Genomic DNA, 23,262 nt, shown 5'->3' on the forward strand with positions numbered 1-23,262 from the left:
GCGGAATAACCCCCCCCCCGGGGCAACTTGGGGACAGACCTTTGGCCTGCGGGGTTGGTTTTTTTTTGGGGGGGGGAATCTGGGAAAAAAAACCTGGCTGGGGAGGGTCGCTTGGATCCCCCCCCCGGATTTCTCCCGCGGGCTGCGCTGAAGGCTCCCACCGCCCTGCTTGCGATCCCCGCTTTTAATAATTAACCTTCCTGCCCTGATCTCAGTTTTGCTAAAACGGCCCCCCCCCCACACCACCGCCGTCGCCCCCTAAGCCGCCCCCCTGCGCTCACCCGGCCGATCAAACATTAACCCTCTCCCGGGTCGCCTCTTCCGCTCTCTTCCCTCCTGGCCTCCTTCCACCTTGGTCCTGTCTGCTGTTCCTTAGGGCAGGGGGGGATCTTTTAAATCACCCCCCCCAAAAAAAGCACCCCTTGCTGTCGTTTGAAGAGAAGCCGTCTGAAGCCCCCTCCGGCCCCCCAAACCCACCCCCACTTACCCCCACCCCGGTCGCGCCCAAGGCGATATGGCCATGGTGACCGGGGGCTGGGGAGACCCCAACGGAGACGCCAACGGGGTGGAGAAGGGCTACCCCCGGACTTCGGAGGACGACTCGGCCTCCCCCCAGGGGGGCACCAGCGACCAGGAGCCCGGCGACGAGGACAAGGCCGGCATCCAAGTGGACTGCGTGGTCTGCGGGGACAAGTCCAGCGGGAAGCACTACGGGGTCTTCACCTGCGAGGGGTGCAAGAGCTTCTTCAAGAGGAGCATCCGCAGGAACCTGAGCTACACTTGCAGGTGAGGGGGGCTCTAGGAACCGGGGGGGATGTCGGTGGCAGGAACCCCCCCCATGGTTTGAGAGCGGGTCACGAGTCGCCCCTACACACGGTGACTACTCTTTATTTTAAAATTAACTTAAAATTACATGTGACCATTAAAAATGGACGTGACGTACAACGTTCGGAATAATGTGTCAAAAGGACCCAACGTGCCACTTAAGCCCAGCGAATCATATACCACCGAGAATAAGGGCTCAAAATATCCATCGCCGAATTGTAGGGGGGTTCTCGGAACCGGGTTTTTCGGGGCTCCTCGTGGAAGGGGGGGGATGTCGGTGACAGAAACCCCCCGCCATGGTTTGAGAGTGGGTCACGAGAGTGGGCCCGGACGCACTGTGACGACTCTTTATTTTTAAATTAATTTTTTTTAATTAAATTTGACCATTAAACATGGATGTGGCATACACCATTCGGAATAATAGGTCAAAATAATCAAATGTGCCACTTAAGCCCAGCTAAACTTATATCACTGAGAATAAGGGCTAAAAAATATTCATAACCGAGCGATTGGTCTGTGCTGGAGGCTTACATATTTTATACCCTTGTTTCTTTTAGTATTATTATTCTAACTTGTATATTTTGTCTTAAACAGGTCTATTGTAACATTATATATCTCTTCTTAACCAGGTCTATTCTAAAGTTAGTTATATATATATATATGTATATATAGTATCACTGTGACAACTCTTGACCTGCTCTCAAAACTCTCCAAGGGGTTTTCTTCCCCTGCTTTTCTCCCCCCCCCCCTTTCCACAGTGCGATACCTCTTTGGGGCCTGTCTGGACTCTTTCAGCCCTGGGGTCGGGTCAAGACGGCACCCGCCACGTCTCCAGTTCCCAGGCCAGGACCGAGCAGGCCTCTCCGTCATGGCTTTTCTGGTCAAGGGAAGGGTGCCGGAGCCAGCTCTTGTCGGTTCCTGCTCGGGGTGCGGCCTCCCTCACGGTTGCAAGAGCCAAACGGCTTTCCCGGCGGGCGGACCGGAGTGAGGCACTTAATGTTCGGTTTTGCTTGGATGCAGGGTGTCCTGGACTATTTCGATTGGGCTGCCTTTATAGCCCTGGGGAGAACCTTTTCTTGACCCCCCCCCACTTGCCGTGCTGTGCCAAACGGCACAATTATCTGAACTGGAGTTGCTGATGCACACACACACACACACAATTGTTGGGAATGTTTCCCCGGATGGGTTCTTTCCTTCCACTTCGGATCCGGCACCGTTTTGTCCCTGGGTTGCGCGCTCGCTCAGCTTTGTGGCTTGCTTTTGTGCTGTGTGGCTGGGCTCGCTTGCTTGAGTGATCTAAAGGCCCCGCTCTGCAGGGGGAAGGTTTCTGTGGTGTCCCTGCCTCGCACAAAGCTGGTTTTGAGGTGTTTTCGGTAGCACCTCCTGGTTTGGAGGTGGGGGGGGATTACCCAGGATCCGTCCCCAATTGGTACATCGCTACCCAAGCATTCTTTGCAGAGGAGCTGCGTCTTGGATCAGTGGTGTTCGGTGTACGTATCGTTATTTGTTTTTTTTTAAAAAAAATTGTCGCTTTTCGCAGCCGCTCAGGAGGGTGCAAATGGTGGAGTAGGCGGATGGCCTGGATTTGGCACGGCTCAGTGGTCTCTTTCAGCTCAGTGAATGAGCCGAGGATTGCCCCTCAAAGCAAAGGCCACCCGGCAGCTCTTCCGGGAATTCCTTTCTGCTCTTTGGGCCTCTGCTTTTCTGCCGCCTTGTGCTTTTTTTGCATGCTCCTTGTCCTGCCGCGGGCCTCCTTGGTTGCACGTGGGAATGTTGCACTGCTAAACGGAAGGGCTTCCGTTTCTTGCTGGTGAGTGACCCTCCCATGCTCTCTGAGAAGAAGACGGTTTGCTGGCATGTGCGGGAAAGGGGGCGGGGAAAGAACGGGTGTTTTTGCACGAATGCTCCGTGCGATGGAGGAATTCGACCCTGACTAATTTTCTCTCCACATCAAGGGGTCAGTTCTTAGCTGAGGTCCCTGGAAATGAGAGCCACATCTTGCCTGAGGTGGACGAGATTATGGAAGGGTCGTGAAAGGTGGCAAACCGTCTCGAGGCCAGGAAGGCAGAGCTCATTGTGAATGTCACCTCTGTCGTGAACTCACGAAATGGCCTTTCTTCACCTCTCGTCCAATCTGCAGTCTTGTGCACACTTTCTTGGGAGTAATAAAATGGGACTTGTGTGTGTGTGTAAAGTGCCGTCAAGTCACAGCCGACTTATGGCGACCCCTTTTTTGAGGTTTTCAAGGCAAGAGACTAACAGAGGTGGTTTGCCAGTGCCTTCCTCTGTATAGCAACCCTGGACTTCCTTGGTGGTCTCCCATCCAAATACTAACCAGGGCTGACCCTGCTTCGCTTCCGAGATCTGACGAGATCAGGCTAGCCTGGCCCATCCAGGTCAGGGCAAAATGGGACTTACTTCTGAGCAAATGTGCAGCGGCTTGCATTGTAAGAACCCTGGTCTACTTTGTAGGGCTGGTGTCTGTGGCTTGCATTGTAAGAACTCTGGCCTACCTTACAGGGCTGGTGTATGCTTAAGTGCATATGAAGTGGTAAGATCATTCAAATGAAGATGATCGCGCTAAGGAAAGGAAAGGCTGAAGGAGCTGGGTATGTTTAGCCTGAAGAGGAGAAGACTGAGAGGGGAATATGATAACCATCTTCACGTACTTGAAGGGCTGTCACATAGAGGAGGGTGCTGAGTTCTTTTCTGTTGCCCCAGAAGGTCGGACCAGAACCAACGGGTTGAAATTAAATCAAAAGAGTTTCCGTCTAGACATTAGGAAGAATGTTCTAGCAGTTAGAGCGGTTCCTCAGTGGAACAGGCTTCCTCGGGAGGTGGTAAGCTCTCCTTCCCTGGAGGTTTTGAAGCAGAGGCTAGAAGGCCATCTGTCAGCAATGCTGATTCTATGACCTTAGGCAGATCATGAGCGGGAGGGCACCTTGGCCATCTTCTGGGCCACCGGGGATTTGGGGGGGGGTAGTTTGGAATTTCCTGCATTGTGCAGGGGGTTGGACTAGATGACCCTGGTGGTCCCTTCCAACTCTGTGATTCTATGAATAATACTGAATACATTGGACCGGTCCTTTGTACCCCTTCTGAAATTGTACAGACATGGTGTATTTTATCCCCAGAACTTCTGGCGCATACCATGCTAAAGGTATTTCTTGGCTTTTTTCTTGGCCTTCAGTGAAGATTCAGAGCTAGACTTGGATTCAGAAGTTCAGTAATGGGGTTTAAAATCTGGGGACGGGGAGCAGCTCTGTGTGTGTTCATGCGGAGCCTCCAAAAGGGCCATTGTAAGAACAAGATATTTCTTGTTTAAGAGGGGATTGAACATGTTCATGGAGGAGAGGGGTGTTCATGGCTACCAGTAAAAATGAACGCTAGTCATGATATATTCCTGTTCACTCCTCAATCAGAGGAGCATGCCTATTATATTAGGTGCTGTGGAACACAGGCAAGACAATGCTGCTGTAGTCCTCATGTTTGTGGGCTTCCTAGAGGCCCCTGGTTGGCCCCTGTGTGAAAAGACTGCTGGACTTGACGGGCCTTGGTCTGATCCAGCAGGGCTTTTCTTATATTTCTTATGTTCTTCCTGGGCTGGGGAGTGTCAGTGGGGTGGCTCAGTACTAGTAGAAAGTGCCCCCCCCCAAGCATGAATTTATTTGCAACTTATGGACCAGAACCGAACAAGATTGCAGATTAGGTTTTGCACAATTCTGCTGCGATTGGCAGGCTGGGTACTTTCATTCCTAGTTGCGTAGGAGAGTACCAGAGAACCAAAGGGAAAGTTTGAATCAGAGTCTGTTCCTTGGGTGACCTACGTGCTTTGGTTTTACCCTCCCACTGTAAAACCTCCAGATCTTCACTAGTTTCTCTTCCCTTTCACCTGACCTTGGAGTAGGCTTCCTTGCTATAGGCCAGGGGTGGGGAACCTTTTTCCTGCCAAGGGCCATTTGCACATTTATAACATCATTCGGGGGCCATAACCAGGTGTAGATCTCCCGGTGGGGGGGGGGGAGTCTAGGGTTGCCAGGTCTCCAGCCACCACCTGGAGGTTACTAGGGTAAGAGATTACCTGTGCTGAATCAAGTAGAAGACTAAGATAATTAGCAGCACGTAGGCTCCATGAAATCAGGGATAGAAAGGGCTAGAATAGCAATCAGCTGGTAACTATTGGTGCAGCAAAATAATCAGTAAATGAAAAATCAAAGGTCAAGGAAGCCACCCTGCGTAATATTAATCACACCAAAGAATCAATTTAAATAGTATATTAGTTGTTATATACAATATTCCAAACAGTATACAAATTGCCACACTGGACACACTAGACACTAAAACTGTTAATGTGTATATTAATAATCATATACAAAAAATAATATACAAAGTAGATGTGCAAATGATATGCAATATGTGAAAAAAAGGCACAACCGAGGGAAAAAACTGTTAGATTCATAGTATAGCTTAATAATAAATGAAGACTGTTAGCTTCACAGAACAGTGATAAACAAGCTTACAACAAATTATATAAATGTTTCAAGATTTAGCCACCAGAAAGTTTTCAAAAATAAGCTAAGCAGGTACTTGGAAGGGAGACCACCAAGGAAGACTCTGCAGAGGAAGGCAATGGCAAACCAGCTCTGCTTCTCACTTGCCTTGAAAGCCCCTTGCTGGGGTCACCATAAATCGGTTGTGACTTGACAACACTAACATACGTATGTACACCGTCAAGGAACTGAGGATCATTATAAGGGTGTAGCTTTTGTGAAGAGGCAGGAGGGCAGCCAGCGGTGGGCCCGAGCAAACGAGGCTCCAGGGGGGCGCAGCCCGCAGTCGATCCACAAGGAAAAAAGGAAAACAGAGAAAGGAAAAGGGAGGGAGGGAGAAAGAGAGGGAGGGAGGGGGAGAAAGAAAGAAAAGTACGGAGGGAGACAGACAAAGAGACAGAAAAAGAGGGAGAGAGGGGAGAGAAAGGAGAGTGACAGAAAAAGAGGAAGAAAAGAAAGAAAAGCCTCCCCCCCCACACACATACCCTTGCATGCCGGCCCCACGCGACCAGGCCCCAGCCTCCACGCCTCCCCCCCCCACAAACCCCTGGAGCTCCCGAGGGCCACGGAAAATGTCCTCAGGGGCCGCATACGGCCCCCGGGCCTGAGGTTCCCCATCCCTGCTATAGGCGCTCTGGATGGATTAATTTTGTGCAGCTCCCCTTCTGGTCAGCCAAGCTTCTGCAGAGGGACCCCCCTCCCCTGTGGATTGGAACCCTTTGTGAATGTGCGCTGCCATTTACTTGAGAAGGTGCAGAAAAGAGCAACCAAAATGATCAGGGAGCTAGAGCAACTGCCCTATGAGGAGTGGTCGAAACGCTTAGGGCTGTTAAACTTGGAAAGAAGCCGGTTAAGGGGGGATACGATAGAGGTCTATGAAATGATGCATGGCATAGAGAAGAGTGGACAGGGAGAAGCTTTTCTCCCTCTCTCATAATACCAGATTGCGGGGTCGTCTGCTGAAGCGGGAGGGTGAGAGATTCAAAACTGACAGAAGGAAGTATTTCTTCACACAACGCATAGTGAAATTGTGGAACTCCCTGCCCCACGATGTGGTGATGGCTGCCAACTTGGAAGGCTTTAAGAGGGGAGCGGACATGTTCATGGAGGAGAGGGCTATCCATGGCTACTCGTCAAAATGGCTACTAGTCATGATGCATACCTATTCTGTATTCTGGGAGAGCCAGCATTGTATAGTGGTTAAGAGCCGTGGTTTGGAGCGATGGACTCTAATCTGGAGAACTGGGTTTGATTCCCCGCTCCTCCACATGAAGCTAGCTGGATGACCTTGGGCTAGTCACGGCTCTCTTAGAGCTCTCTTAGTCCCACCTCTTCCTCTTCTTCTTCTCTCCAGGATCAGAGGAGCATGCCTATTAGGTGCTGTGGAACACAGGCAGGATAAATGCTGCTGCAGTCGTCTTGTTTGGGGGCTTCCTGGAGGCACCCAGTTGGCCGCTGTGTGAACAGACTGCGGGACTTGGTGGGCCTTGGTCTGATCCAGCAGGGCCTTTCTTGTGCTCTTACGTTCAGATTTTTTTTAACACCTCTGGGCCACCTCCAGGCAGGCAGGCAGGCAGGCAGGCTACTGAGAACGCTTCTCTGGTCATCTGAAGTAGCCACATGCAGACGCTGCAGGGGCAGGACGTTCAGTCTGCATAACTGTCACGGACTTTCTGAGTGAGCTTTCTTTCCTGCTCTGAGGGAAGGACATCTTGCAGCATGGGCGGGAAAACCCAAGCTACAAGATGCCCTTCTACCTCAGAGCGGAAAGAGCCCTTCTCGATGAGTAAACAAGGCTCCATTTTCCTTAGGAAAGGGACCTTCTAGTCCTCATGACTCAAGAGGGGAAAGGGAGGTGGGATCTTGACACAGCTGTCATATTTTCTGGGGACCGGCCTGTTTTTCTCAGACCGTGCGAACCTGTTTTCTTCTGCTGAAGTGTCCCCAAATCTCTTCCCAGGAAATCCTGCCCCCGGGCCTGTAATCTGTCACAATCTGATGAAGATGTTCTATCCCAGTTCAGGGCCGGTTGCCTAGATATTTTTTGGGGAGGGTTGGGTATTTTTTTAAATCCCACCATCCTTCCCTTATCTCCGGGATGTAATTTTCTGCAAATCCCCAACCTGGAAATGATGCAAGAATGCCAGTCGTTGGTAAATTATTGTAATGGGCTTTTAAGAAGATTCCTAGGGTGGAGAGACTTTGCCCCGTTAAGTCTGGAAACTCCCGAACAGGTCCTTTTCAGATATAACTTCCATACGACAGTTCGGACCAAGATCATTGTACCACTGATAAAGAAAATGGTAGAGAGGGGGGATTGGACCAATTAATGTCTGATGGGAGATAATCCTTTGATTACACCTCAGGTGGCAAAATACTGCGTGGCGGCAGTGAAGATACAACATCTTAGAGAAACCTCCATGAATTAACTGGAATGCGCAAGATGGCTGTTTTAGATTAGGAATGCAAATTCAACATTTGTATTACTATTTGTGTAATAGAGAGAGCCTGCGTGGTGTAGTGCTTAAGAGCTGTGGCTAGGAGTAGTGGACTCTAATCTGGAGAACCGGGTTTGATTCCCCACTCCTTCACATGAGTGGCGGAGTCTAATCTGGTGAACCGGGTTGGTTTCCCCACTCCTCCACATGAAGCCAGCTGGGTGACCTTGGGCTAGACACAGCTCTCTTCGAGCTCTCTCAGCCCCACCTACCTTGCAGGGTGTCTGTTGCGGGGAGGGGAAGGGAAGGTGATTGTAAGCCGGTTTGATTCTTCCTTAAGTGGGAGAGAAAGTCGGCATATAAAAACCAACTCTTCCTCCTCCTCCTCCTCCTCCACCACCACCACCACCTGGCTTAATGCTACCAGTAAAATATTATTATTATAATGGGCTTACGTGGTTCGTTTTAACCGTTCAAAGCATTTTTGCTTAATGTTATTTCAGTAATCTGGGCCTTAGTCTAATGTTCCTTGTATTGTGGGTGATTGCAGAAGCTGACATGAGCTGGCTGGAAGCCCACCTAGTTGGTCCGTGGAAAACTTAAGATGTAACCCTGGGCCTCTGACTCATAACTCAGTCACTGTTGCATAGGAAATGTCCCCTAAAGAGGAGAATTGTTAGGTCGTTTTATGGGACAATTGTGAAAAAGCATTACAGGAAAGCAAATACTCAGAAATGTTACTGGGTTATTGTTCCAAGCTGCTATCAGCTGAGGTATCTTTTCCAAAGTACATCGCTATCATCCTGTTCAGAGTATGTCGCTAGTAGTAGATGGCACCTTGTAGAACAGGGGTGTCAAACGCATTTGTTATGAGGGCCAGATATCACATAAATGTCACTTGGTCGGGCCGGGCCATGCCTCGCCAGTCCAGATCGGGACTGGAGGGGGAGGCTGCTTTGGTTGACTTGCGGCCCGGATAAGAGCTCTCAAGGGGCCGGATCCGGCTCGCGGGGCTTATGTTTGACACCCCTGTTCTAGAGATCTTGGTACCATACGTTTCTGTCTCAGAATTTGCTCAGCCAGCGGAATTTTTTAAAAATCAAGAATGTCATTAAAAGGTGCGAAGCAGCAAACATCCAGTTTCAGACAGTTCCTCTGTGCAAGACACTTGCTTCCTCAATTAGCATGCACCCAAGAGGATCATAGGATCCTCTGCAGCCCTGTGAGGGATCATGGGCCGTGTCTCTTGAACTGCACGCCGCTTCATCGGCATCTTGGCACCGTAAGCAACTGCTTGGGTGGCTTGTCCTGGTGGGCCAGTCTGGCAGCCCCTTCCAGCGTCCAGAATTCTTTGCTGTAAAGTTAAAAAAAGGTAAAGGTCCCCTGTGCAAGCACCGAGTCATTCCTGACCCACGGGGTGATGTCACATCCTGACGTTTCCTAGGCAGACTTGGTTTACGGGGTGGTTTGCCATTGCCTTCCCCAGTCCTCTACGCTTTACCCCCAGCAAGCTGGGTCCTCATTTTACCAACCTCGGAAGGATGGAAAGCTGAGTCAACCTTGAGCTGGCTACCTGAAACCAAAGTTAGCTGGCCTTAAAGCCAAGAATGAATGTTGGATTCATAGTCGGGGTTTGCTGGCGCCTGGGGGGGCTGACTGTGTCTTGTCCCTGCTGCGAGCCAGGTGCTTCCTCCTCTCTTGCCTTAGCTGGGACATGCTGTCTCTTTGTTGATAACTCTTGAGGACATGCTTGGCTGCTGCTAGCCACGTGCTTTGTACAGAAGGTGGAGAAGTGGTGTGGCACTGGCCGTGTGTTTCACCTGTTGGACTCTTCTGTGGTGCCGTCCATGTGGTGGTAATGCTCCAAGTTGTTCCTTTGTCTCCGGGATGCCAATAAACAGTTTTATTCTCTCGGGTTTTCGGGGTGGCAATCTTCGTGCCATTTTCCCGCTTGTCGCTGCAGCTGGTTCTTGTGTTGTCTGGTGTGTGTTTAGTTGGGGGTGTGGGGAAGGATTCTAATTTGGGTCTCGCGTCTTCAGAAGCCACCTTGAAGACCAGAGATATTGAAACTTGTAACATGGGATGTCTTTTAATACAGGGGTGTCAAACATACAGCCAGGTGGTGGATTTGGCCTCTTGAGAGCTCTTACCCAGCCTGTGAGCCAGCCGAGGCAGTCACCCCCCCCCCACTCTCGATCTGGGCTGGCGAGGCATGTCCCGGCCCAACCAAGTGATATTTATGTCATATCCGGCCCTCGTAACAAATGATTTCAACCCCCCTGTTTTAATAGATATTTGTTCCTAGGTGCGCTTCCCGGGAAAGAGCGATTCCAAGAACTCAAGGCAGGCTGCGAGTTCTTTTCTTGCCTTAGCTCTTAAAAACAGGCGGGGCTGTGCACATTTCATTTCGCGTTTGCAACACTGCATAAATCTCTGCTTTAAGTCTTTGGGAAAAAAATCCATGCCAAGTCTCCAGTCCTCTTTAAACACACTTATACTTTGCCTTTCCACGGTGCTCCCAAGGATGGCCTATCCTTATGGCTTACCAGGTCCACGTCCGCTTAGCTTCAACAGAATGGCAGCATCAACTTTTATTCTGGGTTTTTAGTCCTCACTGCTTCGAAAGTAGGCTTGGCAATGCGTAAGGACTGCCTGGGGGCATATTGGACACAGGGGGAAGCTTTTCTCCCTCTTTCATAATACCAGAATGCAGGGTCATCTGCTGAAGGTGAGAGATTCAAAACAGATAAAACGAAGTATTTCTTCACTCAACACATAGTTAAATTGTGGAACTCCTTGCCCAATGATGTGGTGATGGCTGCCAACTTGGGAGGCTTTAAGAGGGGAGTGGACATGTTCATGGAGGAGAGGGCTATCCATGGCTACTAGTCAAAATGAATGCTAGTCATGGTGCATACCTATTCTCTCCAGGATCAGAGGAGCATGCCTGTTATATTAGGTGTTTTGGAACACAGGCAGGACAATGCTGCATGCATAGGGACGGTCATCATATTGGAGGACTATTTGTAATTTCATTGCTCAGTTATTTCTAGCTCGCCTTTCTCCCAACCCATACAGGGACCTGCAGAGAAAGGACTATGTCTCTATACCTCTGACAGAGGAACATGTAAAAGCGGGGCGGTACTATCAGTTCTTAATTAATGTAAGTAAGTTTGTTGATACGGTCTTTTTGACCAGCCAAAAGTTATACATAAAATTAACTGACTTAATAAAACTGCAAAATTAATATAAATTACAAAATTAGATAAAAAGTCTAATGCTATTTAAAATGTGAGATTTTAACACAAATCACAAGAATTAACTTAGCATCTTAATATTTCTAAAAATATAGCAAAGTTAAGTAATTTTTTCCATTCCATTTTTGCGAGTTTTGATTGCGATGGCACAGAATTTGGGGGTCGGGAGCGAAAAGTGTGGAGTATCGTTCTTAATTAATGGGGAAGGTGCACATCTTCAAGTAGCTTGGATGTAGGCCATGTAGTTTTTTTTGAGCATGTGAGCATGTTTCTAATTTTTGCAGGGTTGCTCTCTCCCTGTGTTCCTTTCACAACACCCTTGTAGGGTAGGCACGGCTGAGAAAGAGTGGCTGGACCAGGTGGCTTCATGGCTGGCTAAGAATTTGAACCTGGGTCTCCCCCACCCCTGGTCTAACCTGTCTACACTACGCTGACATCTACCTTGTCCTGGTGTGTTAGAATCCTATTTATCAGTCAGCTTATTCCAAAGGGTCACCCTGAATGGAGACAGCCGAGCATTTATGCAGTCTGATTATTTAAAAGATATGCACACAGCTGATTGTAAATTTGGCTACCAGTTTGGGAAGATGACTGGGCAAACCACCCTTCCAGTTTGGGAAGATGACTGGGCAAACCACCTGCCTTGGAAACGTCGGGATGTGACGTCACCCCATGAGTCAGGAATGACCCGGTGCTTGCTCAGGGGACCTTTACCTTTTTACCTTGGGAGGTTGTATGGTGCAGAGGTTGTATGGTGCAGAAAATGTGATTTTTAATAAACAAACAAACAAGGTTCTATTCCAAATCCTCAGCTGCCGAGTATTTTGCCAGCCAAGAGAAACACATTTAAGCGTGGAATAATTTCATGAGCAAGAAGGAGGTGATTTGCAAACCCACATAATTAACACCGGTTGCGAAATCAAGTTTTCCCAGGTGCTGAATCTGATCTATTTTTGGTGCTAAATCTACACCGCGCCCGGGAGGGCAGGTTAGGCTAGGTGAAGGCTGCTTTTGACCAGGCCACCCAGGAAGCTTCGTAGCAGAGTGGTGGTGGGGGATTTATTCTTGGTCCCCTTTCCCCGAGGCTTCTTCTTGCAAGCTGACCTCAAGAAAATGCCAACTGCGACGGGTTTTGGTGGGTGCTTATTGAACATACTGTGCCCAGCAAGCGGTCTGTCCACAGACCTATGACTTAGAAAAGCAATGCCTTGTTGTGTGTGTCTAAACGCTCATGCACCTTTCATGCCTTCACCGGGATTATTGTTGTCATGTCATAAGGACACAAGAAAAAGAAAAAGAGTTGGTTTTTATATGCCGACTTTCTCTCCCACTTAAGGAAGAATCAAACCAGCTTACAATCTCCTTCCTTTCCCCACAACAGACACCCTGTGAGGCAGGTGGGGCTGAGAGAGCTCGAAGAGAGCTGGGACTAGCCCAAGGTCACCCAGCTGGCTTCCATGTGTAGGAGTGGGGAAACAAATCCAGCTCACCAGATTAGCGTCCGCTGCTCACGTGGAGGAGTGGGGAATCAAACCCAGTTCTCCAGGTTAGAGTCCACTGCTCCAAACCACCGCTCTTAGCCGGTACACCATGCTGGCTCTAAGAACACAAGAACACGTCTTTGAACTCACGGCTGCAAGATGTATCAATAGCCCCAGACATTGTTAGCCAGGTTCATGGAAGAAAAGCCTATATTCGGTAGATAGATGGAACCTTCATGTTCAGAGGCCTTCTACCTCCAAAACTCATTGGCTAGTACCAAACTGTTGGGGGGTGTGACTTTCCAGGGGCATCTGGCTGTCTGCTGCTGGAGAGAGGATGTTGGGTGAGATGGATCCAACTTGGCTGGATCCTACTGGGCTCTTCCACTCTGCAGCTGTCTTTATTTTCCTGGAACTTTGTGGCTGTTGTGATGTTTGTGTTAATGGGCATAGATGTGCCTGTGTGTGTGTCCTTCGTAGCTTAGCAGCAGATTTGTGAAGAAACCCAATACCTGACTTACGGGATGTCGTACATTGAACCTCTATGCAGACAAGAAAAGAGAAGGAAGAAGAAGAGTTGATTTTTATATGCCGACTTTCTCTACCACTTAAGGGAGAATCAAACCGGCTTGCAATCACCTTCCCTTCCCCTCCCCACAACATACATCCTGTCAGGTAGGTAGGGCTGAGAGAGCTCGAAGAGAACTGTGACTAACCCAAAGGTCACCCAGCTGGCCTTACGTGTAGGAGTGGGGAAACCAACCTGGTTCACTAGATTAGCATCCACCGCTCATGTGGAGGAGTGGGGAATCAAACCTGGTTCTCCAGGTCAGAGTCCATTGCTCCAAACCATCTCTCTTAACCACTACACCATGTTGGCTCTCATTTCTACTGCTAGGGAAAATGTGGGATGGGTTTTGGATGAAATGGTGTGGCTTGTCTTCAGTACACTACCTTGTAGGCATCTGGAAACTTCCACCTGCCCCCTCTTGGTAACAGATTAGTAAATCTCTCGATGTTCTTGACAGTCCTGTGTCTTGTTGCGAGAGACGTTGGTACGCAGGTCTAAGATATCTGATGGGGTGTAGAGCTTTGCGTCAGGCTGTGCATGGCAAGCTCTGGGTTCCAATCCCCGCTGAACCATGCAGTTTGCTGGATGACCGCGGGCCCAGTCCCTTTCAACCTGCCCTGCCTCTTGGGGTTGTCGTAAATATAAAACGAGGGGAATGAGAATCCTGTAGGAAGGAAGGGCTCAGTAGATGGCAAGGTGGGGAAAGGTCGCCGCTCCCAAGACATAAAAAGAGCTCCTCTGGATCTTAACAAGGGTCCAAATTCTAGGGATGTGGATTCATTTCCAAATTTGTGGGGAAAAATGAGAGAAAAGAGCCTCAAAAACAAATGCTTGTAGTTATCAACATGTGGAAAACAGGCAGATATCAGTGGTTTGATATCATAACACTGGTTTGGATCATAACATCCAGATTGCAAGATGTCCTAGTTCCGCTGTACACTGCATTGGTCAGGCCGCACGTGGACTCTTGTGTGGAGTTCTGGAGGCTTCACTTCAAAAAGGGTGTGGACAGAACCGAGCAGGTGCAAAGGAGAGCGACGAGGCCGATCAGGGGCCTGGAGACCAAGCCTTGCGAGGAAAGGCTGAAGGAGTTGGGAAGGTTTAGTCTGGAGAAGAGGAGGTTGAGGGGGGACAGGATTGCTCTCTCTACCTTTTGAAGGGGTGTCACTTAGAGGAGGGCAGGGAGCTGTTCCTGTTGGCAGCAGAGGATAGGACTCGCAAGAATGGGTTGAAATTGCAGGCGGAAAGGTACCGGCTGGATATTAGGAAAAAATTTTTTACAGTAAGAGTTGTTCGACAGGGGAATCAGCTCTCTAGGGAGGTGGTGAGCTCCCCCTCCCTGGCAGTCTTTAAGCAGAGGCTGGACAAGCACTTGTCAGGGATGCTCTAGGCTGATCCTGCATTGAGCAGGGGGTTGGACCAGAGGGCCTGGATGGCGCCCCTTCCAACTCTATGATTCTGTGATTCACGTCCATGGCTGGTCTAGAGAGTTCAAGGCGATCCTTCACAGGAGAGATTAGGAGGCTGGAAACTGACATTGAATCTCTTTGGTCACCCCTCTCCAAAGCCTTTTCAAGCAAGCAGGATCACGCGTCGGTTGCCAAAATAGCAAAAAAGGAATAGATCGAGTTTTCTTTGTTGGGAGTAATGAACGGGTAGGGAATGTAACAAAAATAACAAATTTGGAAGCCAACCCTGAAATTGCACACAGCTGGTCCGGCAATGGGGCGGCCTTGGAGTTCCTCCCGTGGTTCTCCCTCGGCTTGGTTCGGAGGCACCCCGGTAGTCTCCGGCATACGTGGGTGGTGGTTGCAGGCAAACTCCGTTCCCGGGCAAGAAGGATCTTGCAAGGGCACTGAAGCATCAGCTTGAAACCGAGCATCCAATTTGTGTCATTCCGGGAGGGCGGCGGGGGTGGGGGAAAAACAGACTTTCTTCCTGCTAAGCAGCAGAATCGGCTGCCCAGGGGGTGGCGAGCTTCCCCTCACTGGCGGTCTTCGAACAGCGGCTGGACAAACCCTTGTCAGGGATGGGGAGGGGGTGTGGCTCAGTGGCAGAGCCTCCGCTTGGCGTGCAGAAGGTCCCGATTCAATCCTGGCACCTCCAGTTAAAGGGACTCGGCAAGTAGATGGTGTGAATAGACCTCTACCTGAGACCCTGGAGAGCTGCTGCCGGTCTGAGTAGACAATACTTCAATGGACCAAGGATCTGATTTGGTATTAGGCAGCCTCATGTGTTCATGTGATGCTCTAGGCTGATCCTGCAATAGTAGGGGGTTGGACTAGATGGCCTCTATGGACCCTTCCATGATTATATTCTGTTTTAAGGCAGCAACCCTGTACATCTTTGGGGGGGTGCTCTCCCCCTCCATCCCCACATTTTACAGCCATAGAACTCAGTGCAAAGTTGCACCCGCAGGCTCCGTTGACAGGTTTCACACTACTGGAAGCATTCCTCAACCTCACAGAATGTAGAAATGCAAGTTTAAGCCCCCTTGGGTCAGGTTTTTAAATTGATCAGGGGCCTTGCGGGAAGGTGGATTGACAGTCCCTCCTTGTGAGTCTTGGGAACCAATGGGTTCTGTCCAAATTGTATTTCTTACAATCCCCCCTGCCATATTTCCCCCCACCCCCATAATGGCCTCCCCCACATTTCATACTTTGTTTTCATTCATATCTCACCAGTGTGGTGTGGTGTTTTAGATTGGTGGTTTGGAGCGGTGGACTCTGATCTGGAGACCCGGGTTTGATTCCCCACTCCTGTGCTTTGAAACTGGCCAGATGCTTCTTGAAACAAGAGCATGGCTCATGACTGTAAAATTCTGGTTACACCTCCATTTTAAGGCAGATCCCTCTTCCCTTATCTACTATATGCTCATGGAGTCACATGCTTCTATGTGGCTTCAACATATTGAGAGCAAAATTAAATCTGTTGGCTTTAACCTCGACTCCCTGCTTATGCTTACTGAGGCAGAAGCTTTTCAAAGGATAAAATGCAGACTCTTAGATAGAGGACTTCAATGCCTAAACCGCGCTGCTAATAAAACATGATCCTCATCAAATTTAGGGGTACCTTTTGATGTTTATCAGCCCTCCCCATACTTATCTCACCTGTGTGGTCCTTCTCATCGTTGAGCCATTTCTCTGGCCAGATTTAATTTTGCCATCTGCGCTACTAGAAGGCAGATTTCAGAAAATTCCTCTGTCTGACAGGCTTTGCCCTTGTGGCAACAATTGTATTGAAATGGTTGCTCATGTCTTATTTTATTGGAGTTTCTACACAGAATCTTGCAACGAACTTTTAAACCCCCTCTTGGTTAATAGACAGAAAGTCTCAGATTCTTTCAACGTTTCCTATTTATTGAACCATCGTTCGCCCCATACATTGGAGACGGTGGCACAGTTTTTAAAGTCTGTTTTAAAAGCCCGCCAAACTGTTAATTAGATGGCAGTATCACAAACAGAGCTATTTGATGTAATTGTCTTTTAACTATGCCATAAAGGGCACTTTTTAATATCTCCATTCCTTTTGTACTCTTTGTGTATTATGTTTTTATGCCAATAAAGGAATGATGATGATGATGATGATGATTCCCCACTCCTGCACATGAGTGGCGGAGGCTAATCTGGATTTGTTTCCCCACTCCTAAACATGAAGCCAGCTGGGTTACCTTGGGCTAGTCACAGCTCTCTTAGAGCTCTCTCAGCCCCACCTACCTCACAGGGTGTCTGTTGTGGGGAGGGGAAGAGAAGGAGATTGTAAGCCGGTTTGATTCTTCCTTAAGTGGGAGAGAAAGTCTGCATATGAAAACCAACTCTCCTCCTCCTCCTCGATGGGTAAGTTTTCCTATGTGGGCTGTTCCCTGAAAGCCAGCTAAATATCCCTTTATTTTCCAGTCATGACTACTGAATTATCTGGGCTGCTGTGTAACTTGTTATGATGTCAAAATCCTTGTTTTTCGTTTTCTTCCGGCTGGAATTTTGCCCCTTATTGTTTGTGTAGGCCTGTTTAAGTAGAAGCAGATGAGGTGTAAGCAAAACTGCCAAGGCTTTCCCCCCTCTGGCCTTTTCTCATTTGCGCTAGAGAAAGGGAGCAACGGGACATGCTAGAAGGATACTTGTGGGACTGCCTCCAAAATTCAGTCTCAGGGTGGTATTGGCTAGTGTCCATAGTGTCCATGATGAGGAGTACTACAAGAGGAATCCTGTTGGATCAGACCAACCATCCAGCGCCCTGTCTGGATTCAGACAAGAGGAATCCTGTTGGATCAGACCAATCATCCAGTTCCCTGTTGGATCAGACCAACCATCCAGCGCCCTGTAATTCAGCACCCTGTCTCCAACAGTGTCCGGCAATAACCCTATTGTCCATGGATCTGTCCCCCCCACCCTAAAAATCCATCTAAGCTCCTGGTGGCTGTGAGTTCCGCAAGTTAGATTGTAAATTGTGTGTGACAGTACTTTTTTGTCTGGGATGAAATGACTGCCAGTCAATTTCAGAAGGACTTTCTTGCCCCAAAGCAGCTTTTCATGCACTGTTTAAAGCAGGAAAGTCCTAATTGGTGAAGACAGGTAAAGTGAGTTGACTAAAGCAAGAGTCATCTTCTAAGTGTCTTAAGAAAGCAGATTGTGATCATGACTAGAGCTGAAATGCATTCCTGACTTTATGCAGCAGGGTTTTTTTGGGCGGGGGCTTTGCCCCACTTTTTCTCCTTTTCTTGCCCTTCCTATTTTAATTTAGACTGTAAGCCCCTTGGGGCTGAGACTTCCCGTCTATCTCCCCTCCCCCCTTGCTTATTTGGTGAAGCCCAATGGTGGACTTCATTCTGCTTCATGGAGGATAGAAGAAGAAGAATTGGTTTTTTACATGCCAACTTTCTCTACTGCTTAATGAAGATCAAACCGGCTTACAATCACCTTCCCTTCCCCTCCCCACAACAGACCTGTGAGGTAGGTGGGGCTGAGAGAACTCTAAGAGCTGTGACTAGCCCAAGGTCACCCAGCTGGCTTCCATATGTAGGAGTGGGGAAACAGATCCAGCTCACCAGATTAGCTTCTGCCACTCATGTGGAGGAGTGGGGAATCAAACCCGGTTCTCCAGATCAGAGTCCACCACTCCAAACCACCGCTCTTAACCACTACACCACGCTGGTTCTCTCATGGATAGGGCTATCCATTGCTACTAGTCAAAATGAATGCTAGTCATGATACATACCTATTCTCTCTAGTATCGGAGGAACATCTATTAGGTGCTTTGGAACACAGGCAGGATGGTGCTGCTGCAGTTGTCTTGTTTGTGGGCTTCCTAGAGGTACCTGGTTGGCCACTGTGTGAACAGAGTGCTGGACTTGATGGACCTTGGTCTAATCCAGCATGGACTTTCTTATGTTCCTGGCATGCAGAAAGTCCCGGGTTCAGTCTCCAGGATCAGGTGGCATGCGATGTGAAAGACCCAACCCGCAAACGGCTGCCAGGCTGGGAAGATAACGCTGACGATACAGGACTAGCGGGCTAGTTCAGTGTAAAGCAGCTTCATGTGTTCATCTCTCCAACCATACTCCTGGAAAACAAATTAGTCACACAATCCATCAAGGTGGATAAATATCAATGATTGTTTCTTAATCAAAAATAGGATTTTTTTAAATTTAAATTGGATTTTTTAAAAATAAAATGCCTTTTGAGGAAAAATCTACCATCTAAAGATACTTTTCTGTTTAAGTCCAAAGGTTGTAGTCCAAAGGTTATTCATCATGAAATAAGGATTAATTTTTAATTATGTAGCATGGGGCTGTATATTCAGAGAATGTTTAAATTTTTTTGGTAAATGAATTCCATTAATCCATTCACAGTGTCATGCTCTTCCAGAGGTTTCTGTAAGATTATTTTAGGCAGTTTTTCTATCTAGAAGATATTATCCCAGATGTTTCATTTTGCAGTTCTCAAAACTGTGAATTTGGGTCTGCAGAGATAACATGCCTCTTCTTCACAGCAAAAAAATGTTATAAAATCAACATACAGAGTTGAGAAAAATGCCTTAATCCCGTTGTTCCTTTGCAAACCTATGTACACAGAATCAACCCCCTTACCTCTTAAGTGTTAAGTCCCAAGAAGTTCAGTGAAGAGAAGATTGCTTGGAGTGGAATAGATCTGCACAAGGAGTGAAGCATGAGGAGGGATAAATCCCGGATTTAAATCTCGCCTTACTGACTAGTGATTTAAATCATGACTTAAATCCATTTGATTTAAATCATATCCACCCTGCAATCCATAGAGGTACACATGAAGCTGCCTTCTGCTGAATCAGACCCTTGGTCCATCAAAGTCTGTATTGTCTACTCAGACCGGCAGCTGCTCCAGAGTCTCAGGCAGAGGTCTCTCACATCACCTGCTTGCCTAGTCCCTTTAACTGGAGATGTCGGGGATTGAACCTGGGACATTCTGCAAGCCAAGCACATGCTCTACCACTGAGTCACAGCCCCATCCCAGGTATATACTCACTGCCATCTTTAGGGGCTGTTGAAGGTATGGCAGAGGTCTTCTAGAAAGCAAATGAAACAGGAATCTGGTCGGTCTAGCTCAGGCACATTTGCCCCTATGGGGAGAAATGGGTTGACTTGGAATTACTTGCCAAGGACAGATGTTGCTAGAGAACTGAGAACCAAGGGGGCTGCAGCACCTGGCCGCTCCTTGTGTCGCTTCTTGCGTGTGGCTTTCACTCTTGGTGCTCCACAAAGCCAGCATGGTGTAGTGGTTAAGAGCGGCTGACTCTTAGCTGGAGAACTGAGTTTGATTCCCCACTCCTCCACATGAGTGACGGACTCTAATCTGGTGAACCGGGTTGGTTTCCCCACTCCTCCACATGAAGCCTGCTGGGTGATGTTGGGCTAGTCACAGCTCTCTCTCAACTCTCTCAGCCCCACCTACCTCACAAGGTGTCTGTTGTTGGGAGAGGAAGGGGTGGAGATTGTAAGCTGGTTTGAGTCTCCTTAAAGGTAGAGAAAATCTGGGTATAAAAACCAACTCTTCATCTTCTTCGCCTTCATTTTCATCTTCTTCATCTTCGTAATTGAACCCGGTCTTTTTTTTTCTTAAGGGGTTTTCAATTTGCCCCCTCATAAGGGGACTTTCCCCTCTTTTTTCTGTTTCCTCCCTTGTCTGCCTTATGAAAAGAATCTGAACTCACTCCAGAGAATCTGAGCTACTTTGACTATTTGAAATGCAGCGGGGAGGGCTGTGATTGTGTGCGCGTGTGTTTTGCGGCCAAATAATTGCCCGTCCTAATGATGCAATTAGCGCGTCCAGCACAATTGGGCAAGTTTCCTGCTTCTCCACACATGTATGCCATTTCAGTGTTACCGCATTAGTGATGTTTTCATGGACGCCAAGGGCCGTATTCAAATTTGTATCTGTGATGAGGGTTCTAAATATAGAGGAAAACTGGAGCGCTTAAGATCATACCCTGGGGCAGGAAGGGCCTAGACAGGTATCTCTTATCTCCCTGCTCTGTCTAGATTTGGAGAAGTCTTCTGATGAAGCTCTTTGCAACCGACACAGTGAATATGGGCTATTTCTTGGGTTTGCCTGGAACATCTCATAGAGATGTGTGTTGGAAGATTGCCAGCGTGGTGTAGTGGTTAGGAGCGGTGGATGATGAAGAAGAGTTGGTTTTTATTTGCCGACTTTCTCTACCACTGAAGGAAGAATCAAACCAGCATACAATCACCTTCTCTTCCCCTCCCCACAACAAACACCCTGTGAGGTAGGTGGGGCTGAGAGAGCTCTTAATAGAACTGTAACTTGCCCAAGGTCACCCAGCTGGCTGTGTGTGTAGAAGTGGGGAAACCAACCCAGTTCACCAGATTAGCTTCTGCCGCTCATGTGGAGGAGTGGGGAACCAAACCCGGTTCTCCAGATCAGACTCCACCGCTCTTAGCCATTACACCATGCTGGACTCTAATCTGGTGAACCGAATTTGATTCCCCACTCCTCCACAGGAAGCCAGATGGGTGACCTTGGGCTAGTCACAGTTCTCTCTGAACTCTCTCAGCCCCACCTACCTCACAAGGTGTCTGTTGTGGGGGAGAGGAAGGGAAGGCAATTGTAAGCTGGTTCGAGACTCCTTAAAGGTAGAGAAAATCGGTGTATAAAAACAAACTTTTCTCCTCCTTTTTGTCTTCCTCCTCCTCTTCCTCCTCCGTAATAGAGTCCTTGAGCTGCAGAAGGTTCCTGGTTCAGTCCCTGGCTACATCTCCAGATAAAAGGTTTCAAATGCGAGGGAAGACCTGAGACCCTGGAGAGCTTCTGCCTGACAGAGGAGACCAGATTGAGCTGGATGGACTCAGCAGCCACTACATTCATGAGCTATGCACTGGCTGCTTTCAGCCAGAGGCAGCCGTGGCTTGTGTTTGTGTGCTGAAGGTCCCAGGTTCAATCCTCGGCATCTCCGGTCAAAAGGTCACAGGTTCTGGGAAAGATTTTTCTCTGCCTGAGACCCCGGAGAGCTGCTGCGAGGCAGAGCGGACATTGCTGAGCTGAACAGACTTAGCTGTTTCATTAAAAAAAAAGAGTTTAATATGGTCTTAAGCTGAACATCTGTAGTTACGCTGTCCTGTTCTCAGCCCAGATTAGTCATGGCTCAGCAGCAGGGCATCTGCTTTGCAGGCAGAAGGTCCCAGGTTCGATCCCTGCCGTCTCCAGGTGAAGGATCTCAGGTGCTGGGAAATACTTTCCTCTGCCTGAGGACTTGGACAGCTGCTGCCACTCAGAGGAGACACTACTGGGTAGGTGGACGGATGCCTTGACTGCAGACGCTTGCTTCACAGGTTGATTCTTGGATCATATCCACCTCTTAGCTCCAAGTGCCTATTCATACATTACAGAGAACACAGGTTGGGTCTGCACCCGGTGTCGGGTGTGTAACACAGTCACGCATGAATCACATGTTCTCAGTTCCTGTATGTACAAGTGTCTGGTTTGGATTAGGACTCGGCACAAAAGAGGAGTTTTGGCCTTCCTCTGGACCCGTTTTCCCAACCTGAAACAGTCCTGAATGGATGCAGTTTGGAGAAAATCCACGAGATCATAAGAACATCCATGCTGGATCAGACGAAGGCCCATCAAGTCCAGCAGTCTGTTCACACAGTGGCCAACCAGGGGCCTTCTAGGAAGCCCACAAACAAGATGCCTGCAGCAGCATTATCCTGCCGGTCTTCCACAGTACCTAATATAATAGGCATGCTCCTCTGATCCTGGAGAGAACAGGTATGCATCATGACTAGCATGCATTTTGACTAGTAGCCATGGATAGCCCTCCCCTCCATGAACATGTCCACCCCCTCTTAAAACCTTCCAAGTTGGCAGCCAACACCACATCCTGGGGCTGGGAGTTCCACAATTTAATTATGTGTTGTGTGAAGAAATACTTCCTCTTGTCAGTTTTGAATCTGTCACCCTCCAGCTTCAGCAGACGACTCCACGTTCTAATATGATGAGAGAGGGAGAAAAGCCTCTCCCTGTCTGCTCTCCATACCATGCGTCATTTTATAGACCTCTATCATGTCTCCCCTTAACCACCTTCTTTCCAAGCTAAACGGCCCTAAGCGGTGCAAGTATCTGTGGGCATTCGGTGGCCTGCATGGTGTAGTGGCTAAGAGCGGTGGTTTTGAGAGGTGGAGTCTGATCTGGAGAACTGGGTTTGATTCCCCCACCCCTCCGCATGAGCGGCGGTGGCTAATCTGGTGAACTGGATTTGTTTCCCCACTCCTACAGATATAAAGCCAGCTGGGTGACCTTGGGCTAGTTACAGCTATCTTCGAGCTCTCTCAGCCCCACCTACCTCCCAGGGTGTCTGTTGTGGGGAGGGAAAGAGAAGGTGATTGTAAGCCGGGTTGGTTCTTCCTTAAGTGGGAGAGAAAGTCGGCATATAAAAAGCCAACTCTTCTTCTTCTCTTCTCCTGTTTCCATTAGGGCAGACTTAGTCTGTCTGTCTCCCTTTGACATGCCGACTTTTGACATCTGTCAGTTAGAAATATGCGTTGGGCCTCTGCTTTCGCAAAGCCAGCGTCTCCATGAAGTCGAACTTGCTGGGTTCAGAATTCCTGGTTGTTGTTGTTGTTTTTTAAACTGTATCTTGCTTAAGAGT

At 48.6% G+C, this 23,262-nt stretch overlaps 1 protein-coding gene across 1 annotated transcript in view; it reads left to right on the plus strand.

The window, feature by feature from the left end:
- Positions 1–492: 492 nt before the first annotated feature.
- The window catches only part of NR2F6 (nuclear receptor subfamily 2 group F member 6), a 40,632-nt gene continuing 17,862 nt past the window's right edge, over positions 493–23,262 (plus strand). Inside the window, exon 1 of the mRNA XM_056844206.1 lies at positions 493–786. Within this exon, the coding sequence (XP_056700184.1) occupies positions 515–786 (272 nt within the window). The 5' untranslated portion in view covers positions 493–514. The remainder of the gene's footprint in view (positions 787–23,262) is intronic.

This window comes from Euleptes europaea, chromosome 2 (genome assembly GCF_029931775.1).
Source record: "Euleptes europaea isolate rEulEur1 chromosome 2, rEulEur1.hap1, whole genome shotgun sequence".
Lineage (NCBI taxonomy): Eukaryota > Metazoa > Chordata > Lepidosauria > Squamata > Sphaerodactylidae > Euleptes > Euleptes europaea.